The sequence below is a fragment of the Callorhinus ursinus genome, unplaced genomic scaffold, assembly GCF_003265705.2.
Source record: "Callorhinus ursinus isolate GAN/ISIS: 27379988/994484 unplaced genomic scaffold, GSC_fseal_2.0 scaffold2, whole genome shotgun sequence".
NCBI lineage: Eukaryota > Metazoa > Chordata > Mammalia > Carnivora > Otariidae > Callorhinus > Callorhinus ursinus.
The window spans coordinates 45,400,482-45,413,149 of record NW_027397064.1 but is presented as its reverse complement, the minus strand read 5'-3'; the positions used below and the strand labels follow the sequence as shown (position 1 = coordinate 45,413,149).

Here is a 12,668-nt window from a genome sequence, read left to right as displayed (position 1 = left end):
GAGAGAGCCCAAAAGTAACATAGACCAGAAAGGAACAGAGACAATATACAGAAACAGTACAGGGAATACAGTGGCAGTAAATTCATATCTTTTAGTAGTTACTCTGAATGTAGATGGGCTAAATGCTCCAATCAAAAGCCACAGGGTATCAGATTGGATAAAAAAGCAAGACCCATCAATACGCTGTCTGCAAGAGACCCACTTTAGACTTAAAGACACCTCCACATTGAAAGTGAGGGGGTGGAGAACCATTTATCATGCTAATGGACATCAAAAGAAAGCTGGAGTAGCAATCGTTATATCAGACAAATTAGATTTTAAACCAAAGACTATAATAAGAGATGAGGAAAAAACACTATATCATAATTAAAGGGTCTATCCAACAAGAAGATTTAACAATAGTAAATATTTATGCCCCTAACATGGGAGCAGCCAGTTATATAAACCAATTAATAACAAAATTAAAGAAACATTGATAAAATTACAGTAATAATAGGGGACTTTGACACCCCACTCACTGCAGTGGACAAATTATCTAAGCAGAAGATCTACAAGGAAACAAGGGCTTTGAGTGACATACTGAACCAGGTGGACTTCACAGATATATTCAGAGCATTCCATCCTAAAGCAACAGAATTCACATTCTCCCCGAGTGCACATAGAACATTCTCTAGAATAAATCACATACTGGCTCACAACTGGTACCAAAGATTGGGATCATTCCCTGCGTATTTTCAAACCACAGTGCTTGAAACTTGAACTCAATCATAGGAAATTTGGAGAGAACTGAAATACATGGAGCCTAAAGAGCGTCCTACCAAAGAATGAATGGGTCAACTAGAAAGTTAAAGAAGAATTAAAAAAAAATCATGGAAATAAATGAAAATGAAAACACAACTGTTCAAAACCTTTGGGATGCAGCAAAGGCAGTCCAAGTATATAGCAATATAAGCCTTTCTCAAGAAACAAGAAGGTCTCAAATACACAACCTAACTTTCTATCTAAAGGAGCTAGAGAAAGAACAGCAGATAAAACCTAAACCTAGCAGAAGAGAATTAATAAAGGTTAGAGCAGAAATCAATGAAATAGAAACCAGAAGAACAGTAGAACAGATCAGTGAAACTAGGCTGGTTCTTTGAAGGAATTAATAAGATTGCTTAACCCCTAGCCAGACTTATCAAAATGAAAAGAGAAAGGACCCAAATTAATAAAATCATGAGTGAAAGAGATCACCAGCCAACACCAAAGAAATACAAACAATTTTAAGAACATATTATGAGCAACGATATGCCAACAAATTAAGCAATCTGGAAGAAATGGATACATTCTTAGAGATGTATTAACTACCAAAACTGAAACAAGAAGAAAGAGAAAACCTGAATAGACCCATAACCTGCAAGGAAATTGAAGCAGTGATCAAAAATCTCCCAACAAGCTAGAGTCCAGGACCAGATGGCTTCCCAGGGGAATTCTACCAAACATTTAAAGAAGAATTAATACCTGTTCTTCTGAAGCTGTTTCAACAAATATAAATGGAAGGAAAACTTCCAGACTCTTTCTGTGAGGCCAGCATTTCCTTGATCCCAAAACCAGACCAAGACCCCACCAAAAAGGAGAATTACAGACTAATATCCCTGATGAATAGGGATGCAAAAATTATCACCAAGATACTAGCCAATAGGATCCAACAGTACATTAAAAGGATTATTCACCATGACCAAGTGGGATTTATTCCTGGGCTGCGAGGGTGGCTCAACATCTGCTAATCAATCATTGTGATACACTACATAAGCTAAAGAACACTACATAAATAAAAGAAAGGACAAGAACTATATGATCCTCTCAATAGATGCAGAAAAAGCATTTGACAAAGTACAGCATCATTCCTGATTAAATCTCTTCACAGTGTAGGGATAGAGGGAAGATACCTCAATATCATAAAAGCCATATACAAAAAGCCCACAGCAAATATCATTCTCAACGGGGAAAAAAACAGAGCTTTTCCCCTAACGTTAGGAAATGACAGGGATGTCCATTCTCAGTACTGTTGTTCAGCATAGTACTGGAAGTCCTAGCCTCAACAATTAGACAACAAAAAGAAGTAAAAGGACCCAGATCGCAAGGAAGTAGTAGTCAAACTCTCAGTCTTCAGAAAACATGATACTCTATGTGGAAAAGCTAAAAGACTCCACCCCAAAATTGCTAGAACTCGTACAGGAATTCAGCAAAGTGGCAGGATATAAAATCATTGCACAGAAATCAGTTGTATTTCTATACACTAACAATGAGCTAGAAGAAACAATTTAAGGAGTCAATCCCATTCACAGTTGCACCAAAAACCATAAGATACCTAGGAATGAACTTCCCAAAGAGGCAAAGGATCTGTACTCAAAAAACTATAGAACACTCATGAAAGAAATTGAGGGAGACACAGAATTGGAGAAATGTTCTGTGCTCATGGATTGGAAGAACAAATACTGTTAAAATGTCTATGCTACCTAGTGCAATCTATACATTCAATACAATCCCTATCAAAGTACCATCAAATTTTTTAAAGAGCTGGAACAAATAATCCTAAAATTTGTATGGAACCAGAAGAGACCCTGAATAGCCAAAGGAATGTTGAAAAAAAAAAAAAAAACCAAAGCTGGTGGCATCACAATCCTGGATTTCTATTACAAAGCTGTCATCATCAAGACAGTATGGTCCTGGCACAAAAACAGGCACATAGATCAACAGAACAGAATAGAGAACCCAGAAATGGACCCTCAACTCTATGGTCAACTAATCTTCAACAAAACAGGAAAGAACAGCCAATGGAAAAAAGACAGTCTCTTCAACAAATGGTGTTGGGCAAATTGGACAGCCACATGCAGAATGAAACTGGACCATTTCCTTACACCATACACAAAAATAGACTCAAAATGGATGCACGACCTCAGTGTGAGACAGGAGTCCATCAAAATCCTGGAGGAGAACACAAGCAGCAACTTTTGTGACCTCAGCTGCAGTAACGTCTTGCTAGTCACATCTCCAAAGGCAAGGGAAACAAAAGCAAAAATGAACTATTGGGACTTCCTCAAGATAAAAAGCTTTTGCACAACAAAGGAAACAGTTGACAAAACCAAAAGACAACTGACAGAATTGGAGGAGATATTTGCAAATGTCTTATCAGATAAAGTTTTAGTATCCAAAATCTATAAAGAACTTATCACACTCAACCCAAAGAACAAATAATCTGATCCAGAAATGGGCGGGCAGAAGACAAGATCAGACACTTGTCCAAAGAAGACATCCAAGTGGCCAACAGACACATGAAAAAATGCTCCACATCACTTGGCATCTGGGAAATACAAATCAAAACCACAGTGAGATACCACCTCACACCTGTCAGAATGGCTAAAATTAACACGTCAGGAAATGACAGATGTTGGTGAGGATGCAGGGAAAGGGGAACCCTCCTACACTGTTAGTGGGAATGCAAGCTGGTGCAGCCACTCTGGAAAACAGCATGGAGATTCCTCAAAAAGTTGAAAATAGAGCTATCCTATGATCCAGCAATAGCAATAGTAGGTATATATCCCAAAGATAACAAATATTGTGATCTGAAGGGGCACCTGTACTCTAATATTTATAGCAGCAATGTCCATAGTAGGCAGACTATGGAAAGAGCTCTGATGCCAGTGGACAGATGAATGGATAAAGAAGATGTGGCATATGTATACAATGGAATACTACTCAGCCATCAAAAAAATGAAATCTTGCCATTTGCAACGACGTGGATGGAACTAGAGGGTATTATGCTAAGTGAAATAAGTCAGAGAAACAATTACATTATCTCACTCATATGTGCAATTTAAGAAACAAAGCAGAAAATCATAGGGGAAGAGAGGAAAAAATAAAACAAGACAAAATCAGGGAGACAAACCATAAGAGATTCTTAATCATAGAAAGCAAGCTGAGGGTTGCTTGAGGGGAGACGGTGGGGGGATGGGGTAACTGGGTGATGGACATTAAGGAGGGCATGTAATGTAATGATCACTGTGTATTATATAAGACTAATGATGGGGCGCCCGGGTGACTCAGTCAGTTAAGCATCTGCCTTCAGCTCAGGTCACGTTCCCAGCGTCCTGGGATCGAGCCCTGCATTGGGCTCCCTGCTCAGCGGGGAGCCTGTTTCTCCCTCCTCCTCTCCCTCTGCTGGCTGTTCCGCCTGCTTGTGCTCTCTGTCGAATAAATAAAATTTTAAAAACGATGAATCCCTGACCTCTACCTCTGAAACTAATAATACATATGTTAATTGAATTTAAATAAAAAAATAAAATTTAGAAAAACAAAAAAATAAAGACCCCCCTCCCCCAACAAAGAATATAGTGATATTGGTTCTGTATCCTTTTGTTTTTGAAATTGGCAGTTGTAGAGCTTATGAGGAAATACATGGAGCCTTAATTTGAACCTTTCTGATGTGGTATAGACAAAGATTTCTTCTAATAAAGAAAAGCTTTGTTTCTGCTTGGACATTATTTAGGGTCTTGCTGAAAAGGCTTTGTTTTAAATGAAAGCAGAAGCAGGAAGTAGCAATTCTGAGAATGTTACACTTTTTGTTCACATGCATTATTAGCTCATAAACTCAGTTCCCTCAGGCTAAGATTACCTGAATTTGTCTATGGTCTCTGGACAATGAGTGGAGGTGAATCTTTCCAAGCACCCCTGTTTCTCAGTCATGCTGCATTTTACCTCCTTCATTAATGTAAGGGGGTGAGGTAAATGCCTACATTTCCTTTGTAGTTAGGAATAGAGTAGAAAGTCTGTAGCACAGTAAGAGAACAGTTAGGTTGCAGTGGAATAAAAAAATCATATTTGTAACCATAAATTTTATGGTTTAAAACATTGAAAATTATCAGTTGAATCCCATTTCGTCCAGAGGCTAAGCTTCTTTGTAATTGTTGGTCAGGCACTTTTGGAAATAGCAGAATGTATATTACTCAAGCTGCACTAGGCTATACTTCAGTCATGCTTTATTTCCAAACAAAACCTCAAATTTCACTTAAAAAAAAAAGGACTATTTCTTGCTCATATCGTCATCTAGTGTGGGTCATTTGGCTGTTCTTACAGTTTCAAAGCTTGGGCCAAAGCTGCTTGTATCATGTGATTCTACCGTCTTATTCTAGCCTATGGATGGGTAAGAGAAAACATGGAGATTTCATATCGACTTTTTTTTGTTTTATTTGTTTTTTAATGAGTTGATTATTTCAGATTCCACATATAAGTGATAGAATGGAGTATTTGTCTGTGTCTAACTTATTTCTCTTAGCATAATATTCTCTAGATCCATCAGTGCCTCAACTGGCAGGATTTTCTTCTTTTTTTATGGCTAACTAATATTCTCTATACTCTCTGTTCACGCGTCAGTAGATATTTAGGTTGCCATCATATCTTGGCTATTACGAGTAATGCTGCAGTGAACATGGGAATACAGATACCCCTTTGAGGATAGTGATTTGATTCCTTTGGATATATACCCAGAAGTTGGATTCCTGGATCGTACAGCAGTCCCATACATAATTTCTTGAGTAACCTCCATACTGTTTTCCATAACGGATGTATCAGTTTACATTTCCACTTGCAGTGTGCAGGGGTTCCCTCTTCTCCACGTGCTCTCCAACACTTGTTAGCTTTTGTTTTCTTGTTTCGTTTTATTTTGTTTGTTTTTGGATAATGTCCGTCCTAACTGGTGTGAGATGTTATCTTATTGTTGTTTTGATTTGCATTTCTTTGATGATTAGTGAGCTCATATCCACTTTTAACTTACTTGAACTGTTGGAAGCGACATCTGCCGCTTCTGCTCTTAGCTTATTGGCAAGCACTAGTTATGTGGCTTTAACCTAACTGTAGGAGGATGGGAAATACAAAGGAGTCCGTTGACAGATGGATTAGTGATCTATGGGTCATTGACATGTATTGTTCCCAGTGGTGATGGCAAGGTGAACATAGGCTTCAGAGGCAAGCCAACTACTGTTGCGAAACCTTGGTTTTCACGGTGAAGGGCATATACTAGCTAAGTTCCCTTTCTCCTTCCTTCTACTTAAAAAATGTGTCTTTGTGACCACTGACAAGGAACAGCTATATTTAGACTACAGATAGAGGCCTTTGGAGATTGACACATTAAAGAAAATTTTTTCTTTTTTTTTTTTTTTAAAGATTTTATTTATTTATTTGAGAGAGAGAGAATGAGAGATAGAGAGCACGAGAGGGAAGAGGGTCAGAGGGAGAAGCAGACTCCCCGCCGAGCAGGGAGCCCGATATGGGACTCGATCCCGGGATTCCGGGATCATGACCTGAGCCGCAGGCAGTCGCTTAACCAACTGAGCCACCCAGGTGCCCCGAAAATTTTTTCAAAATAATGAAAAGGGGGGCTCCTGGGTGGCTCAGTCAGTTAAGCATCTGCTTTTGGCCCAGGTCATGATCCCAGGGTGCTGGGGTTGAGTCCCACATTGGGCTCCCCGCTCAATGGGGAGTCTGCTTCTCCCTCTCCCTCTGCCCCTCCCCCCTGCTCATGTGCTCTCTTTCTCCCATGCTTTCTCTCTCTCCCTCAAATAAATAAATAAATAAATAAATAAATAAATCTAAAAAAAAAATGAAAAGGTAAAAGAATAGTATAGTGAACAGTATTATGCCCTTTACCTTGTCTGTAAGACACCTGGCATAATTGAAATTCTCATTAATTATTTATAACTTCAGTTGGTCTTAAGTCTTCAGAATGGAGCTAAATAACCATAAGCACTACCTTAGATGAATGAAATTTAGGGAATGGATTTAACACAAACCTTTTGATGATTTTTACACATTGGCTGGCAGTCTTAAAATTGATCCTTGTCTGCTGCCTTTGTCCAGTATAGTTCTTGAAATATATATTGTTTTTTTTTTTAAATATTTATTTTAGATTGAGAGAGTTGCATGCGAGTGGGATAGGGACAGGGGGGAGGGAGAGAAAACTCTCAGTCAGACTCCAGGCTGAGTGCAGAACCTGACGTGGGGCTCCATCCCAGGACCCTGAGGTCGCCACCTGAGCTGAAACCAGGAGTCAGACGCTCAGCCCACTGTGCCATCCAGGTGCCCCTCGGAATATATGTCTATAAAGAATGATTATTATAAGTAGATTTTAAGGAACAGACTAGACTTTAAAAATAATTAGTATCTTTCTCAAAAAAAAAAGTCTCTCCCCAAATGCTTTATACATATGTTTCCATATTTTTTTTCCTTGACCAATTTAACAGCTTTTCAGTGAAAGGATTTTCTTTCCTTTTCCTTTTCCTTTCCTTTTTCCAGTGCTTTACACGAGTGGCTGATACATTGGGAATAATTTTCTCACTAATGTAAACTGAAAATAAATGCTTGCATGCAGTATGCCACATCTAAATCTTTTTCCCGCCAGCCAAATCATGTCTTCTAGATTCTAACTCCTGTGTTACAGTATCATTCGCAGTCTCTTAGTCTTTTACTTTAGTCTTTTGCTACTGGTGTTTTTTAAAGGCAGTAGCTTTTTTTTTTTTTTTTAGATTTTATTTATTTATTTGTCAGAGAGAGGGAGAGCACAGGTAGGGGGAGCGGCGGGCAGAGGCAGAGGGAGAAGCAGGCTCCGTGCTGAGCAGTTGAGTCAGATGCGGGGCTCGATCCCAGGACCCTGGGACCACGACCTGAGCTGAAGGCAGACGCTCAACTGACTGAGCCACCCAGGCGCCTGGCAGTAGCTTTTTGTTTTCATAACATCTTTAAATCACAGAACTTGCGGGAGTACAGTAGGTAATTATAAGTATTTGTTTAATAATTATCCTACAACTTAGCAGCTGGGAAACTTAGTATTATTTTTTCACATCTGCATTGTAATAGTTAATACAACCCTGACACACCTCTAGTCATCCTGTGTTTTATTTTTTGAGTAGTTGAAAGTTCCTGACATTCATAAAGTACATGAGATAAATAGCTAATGTGGTATTTGATTAATCAAAGGCTATTTGATTACACTATTTGTACACCTGGCTGATTTGAAATAAACTCTGTTATACTAAGAATATATATTTTGTTTCTCCCCCCTCACATTATTTTTCTTAGGCAATAGAGATTATGCCAAGGATGATCCATTGGAGTTTAAGTCTCACCAGTGGTTTGGAGCATCTGTGAGATCAAAACAGGATAAAATTCTGGTAAGTCTTTTGGTTACTTCCTTGTAGGTGAGTTTAGTCACTTGGGTTCTGCTACTTTCTACCTTCATTCGTACGTTGTTCCTTTCTCCTGCCCCTGTTGATACTTCCTGTCAGTATGTTTCTATCCAGCCAGGTTTAGGACTAGTGGGCCTATGATTAATCAAACACACTAGTACCTCCTCTCTTTAAAAATACAGCAACCTTCCCTTTGCCTCTTCCCCACTGCTATGCCTCATTACTTGGCTCCTCTTTTCAGAAACGTTTTGAAAGTGTTTTCTACAGTGACCATCTCTACTTTCTTCACATTGTCTTCCCAGCCACTGCAGTCAGGCTCAGGTAGGCATGGCCAAAGTCATCCTTGGCTATCAGGTCACTGAAATCATTGGTACTTGTTCTTATGTTTCTTGTCGTCTCAGCACCATTCAGCAAGGTCAGTTAGCCCATTGTTTTTGAAATGCTTTTCTTCCCTTGGCTTCTGGAACACTGTATTTTCCTGGTTTTCTCCCATTTCTTTGCCTGCTCCTTGCAGTCTCCTCTTCTGCTCAGTCTCTAAATATTGGGTTGTTCCTAGGCTGTGTTCTGGACCCCCATCTTCTCTAAGTACACCTTTTACCTGGCTGTTCCTATTCTGTCTCATTGCTGTAAATAAAATCCAAATGTCATAATTCCCAAATCTATCACTCTAGCTCTTAGTTCTCCTTGGATTTTCAAAGTCATATTTCCAAACAAGCTATGTGGCATTTCCATTTGGATATCTCCTATATTATTACTCAAAATGAACATGGCTAAAATAGAACTTTTGTTACCCGCTATCAAAAAGGAAAGAACACAGGGGCACCTGGGTGGCTCAGTTGATTGGGCATTTGCCTTCGGCTCAGGTCATGGTCTCAGGGTCCTGGGATCGGGCCCCCTATTGGGCTTCCTGCTCAGTGGGGAACCTGCTTTTCCCTCTCCCTCTGCAGCTTCCCCTGCTTGTGCTCTCTCTCTCTCTCTCTCTGTCTCAAATAAAATACATACATACATACATAAATACGTAAATAAAAATTAAAAAAAGGAAAAAAACACAAAGATAACTGTTTCCATATAAAACTTCCCCAACTTGTTTAGAGGCATGACTTCCTACCCCATCCACCAGTAAGCTGTATCAATTTTGCTTCCAGAATATATCCCACATCCATCAGTAAATAATCATCATCTGCACTGTTTCCACCCTGTTTCAAGCCACCATCATTACCCGCCTGGGTTCCTGTAGTGCTGTCTTCCTCTTTCTGCTTCCTCTCCTGCCCCAACTACAATCCATTCTCCAGAGGAGGACCAGAGTGAATCAGAGCATTTCTTCTTGATTAAAACAGTCAAGTGGTTTTCCATCACGCTCAGAGGACAAATCGCTGCTTCTTCTGGCTTGTGAGCATCTCCATAATCAGGTCACTGGCTCTTGTCTCTGGCATCATCTTACTCCACCTCACATGCTTTAGCTACACTGGTCTTTATTCCTTCCACATGACAAGTCACTGCAGTTAGTATCTTAGTGTTTTTGTTCCCTCTGTGTTATGCTCATTTTGTTGATTTTCACTTGGCTAGCTCCTCATTATTCTGATTTCAGCTTTAATTTCATTTCCTTAGAAAGTCCTTCCCTGTTTTAATTATCTGCATTGTGTTTATTACTGTTTTTAAAAATCTGATTGTGGGGCATTAGGAAAGAATTTGTTTAGGAGCTGAAATTTCAAAGGAGCTTTAAAGGATGTGTCCAGCTGGAAATAAAGGATGGGGTTGAGAGTGGGGGCACTCTAGGCAGAAAGCAAAGAAGCAGAAACAAGCAGAAGGAGAAAATAATCCTTGTATGTGAAACATCAAGTACATGTAGAAAAGTAGCAATAATCATCTCCTTTCACTTTTTTCAGGATAAATATAAAATAACCTACTATTAATGTCTGCAGTGTTTGTGTTAATGTTTTGCTTCAAAAAAGTATTACAGAAAGTTAATTGAACCTTTTTCCAGAATTAAATTGTCACATTTTGGTAAATTACTATGTTATTGTTCCACTTCTTGTACATGGTGTTGAAATCTGTAACTCTGAAAACAAAAAAGTCATAATTTATTTGGAAAGTACGTAAAGTAAGCACTGCAAAGTCCTTTATTTTTTTCTTAATAAATCATTTGCTTTATAATTTAGGGGTATATTCTACATGCATGAGAATGTTATTTAGTTCAAATGTTGATTTAATCTGTGACCATCAGCTTAGTGCAAAACATCAAGAAAAGTGCTACATGAAATAGTTTTGCTGACTATTTTGAAAAAAAATATGTGAGGAAAGTACTTTTTAAATCTGTATCCACTGTTGTGATAAGGAATTCTTGGTATAAGACAGGCTTGATTAATTTTTATTAATGCTTAGAAAGTGTTTTTGAAATCTGAAGTTGTACAGATTGTCTGAAACACTAATATTTTCAGGGAATTTTTATGCCATGGACCATCCCCTTTGATTTCAGGCCTGTGCCCCGCTGTACCACTGGAGGACTGAAATGAAACAGGAGAGAGAGCCTGTTGGAACATGCTTTCTTCAGGATGGAACAAAGACTGTGGAGTATGCTCCATGCAGATCAAGTATGTATAGGAAGTTGTACCAGCTTTTAAAGAGGGTTGGGAAGCCTAGTTTGTTAAAAATGTGTGTGTGTGTGTCTTAAAAATTGTAGACATATTGTGTGTGAGTCAAAAGATGCTCCATTGAGCTTCTCTAACACAGATGTGGGACTTCCTAGAACAAAACGTTCTGATGCAGTACGTTTTTGTCAGGCCTGGGTACCTTCCTTTTTAGGAAACTCTACAAGGGAATTTAATGGATACCAAAGTTTAAGAACTAGAGCTTTATATTAATAATGATGTTAAATGTAAAAAAAATATGTCTTAAAGAGCTAGAGTTTATATAGGAAGGTGAAACATTGAGCTCAGGACTTTGAGTCAGAATTTTCTTCCTTTAATTTTATTTTTAATTAAAAATATTTTTTTAAAGGTTTACTTTTTAAGTAATCTTTGCACCCAACCTGGGGCTCAAACTCAAAACCGACTGAGCCAGCCAAGCACTCCTGAATTTTTCTTCTTTTAAATCAGTTTCTCTGTCAATCTGTTATCAAGCTTACTCCTCTTCTGATGATCCAAAAGATCTCACTCTGTTGTCTAATATTATTTGAAATTTCAGATGAAATTCGTATTGTGACTAAAGATGATTTTGAGCGCTTAAAATTTTGATAATGCTTTTCCAAAGGAGATTCCAGTTCCTTTTTTTTTTTTTAAGATTTTATTTATTTATTAGAGAAAGAGCACGAGCAGGGGAGAGGGGCAGAGGGAGAAGCAGGCTCCCCGCTGAGCAAGGAGCCCGATGCGGAACTCGATCCCAGGACCCTGAGATCATGACCTGAGCCGAAGGCAGACACTTAATTGACTGAGCCACCCAGGTGCCCCTTTCTTTGTTCCATTGGTCACCAGATAGTTCAGTAGAGAGAATTAGTAATAGAGGTATAACATATAGGACTGTTACTGCTAAATTCTTTTTTTCCATGTTAGGTGACTTAAGACACCAGGCCAGAGGAACTGTTCAGTCTTCAAAATTCTAAGCACTTGAACCTCTAAGCAATTGCAAATGATTATTATTAATACTTATTTTTTAACCTACCAACTTGACCGTATCTCCTGTACATGAGAGGTACACATCAGAAGAATGATACCTCCCCAGAACTGCATTATTTATTAGGATAGTTCAGAAAGCACACCTTACGCAGGACAGAGGAGGTTGGCAGCCCTATACTCAGTGTTTGATACCATCTGTATCATCACCTTTATGTTGCTGTTTTGGTCACAGTACTATTGTCTTTGTGGTATGTGGAAAATGGGAGAACTAAATTATGTTTTTAATTGTATTGTAAAAACGATCTTACTGTGAAAAGATAATTTTATAGCTGTGAGGAATGAGCTAACTCTTTCATGCCAGGTTTGTAACTTACCACTTACATGATGGACATGCATGTAAAAATCACCCTTATTCTCACATGATAGATGTGGGAGCTGAGATTCAGACAGTTGCAAGTAATTTTTTTCCTACATCTTATAGCAGTGAGTGGTCTAATGAGGATTTGAACCCAGGTCTTACTCCAGATGAATCCTTTCCTTGTAATACTAACAACGGGAATTGTTTTCCATTTCAATGGCCTCAGTGTTAACCACAGCTTATCCATAAAAAATACACCCAGCTTTCATAAATACAGGTTTGGATTATTCTGGATGTGTAAGAGTACTTGGTACCCTTCTGAAAGCAAGCATTCTAATGATGATCCATCGTGGATATACTGCCAGGTTAGGCTAATAGTTTTTGTCATTTTGCCTCTTCAGTGATGACCAGTTACTCAACATGTGTTTAAAGGATGAAGGCAGTATTTACATGATGTATTTGTCTTTTGTTTATTTGATT

General features: G+C 38.6%; 1 protein-coding gene across 3 annotated transcripts in view; it reads left to right on the top strand.

Moving 5' to 3' along the window:
* The window catches only part of ITGAV (integrin subunit alpha V), a 95,564-nt gene that overhangs the window by 32,809 nt on the left and 50,087 nt on the right, over positions 1-12,668 (top strand). For all 3 annotated transcript variants that reach the window (XM_025848912.2, XM_025848922.2, XM_073881485.1), the window contains 2 exons: positions 8,113-8,204; positions 10,696-10,810. In XM_025848912.2, coding sequence (XP_025704697.1) covers positions 8,113-8,204; positions 10,696-10,810 — 207 coding nt within the window. Of the gene's footprint in view, positions 1-8,112; positions 8,205-10,695; positions 10,811-12,668 lie in introns of those variants that run through there.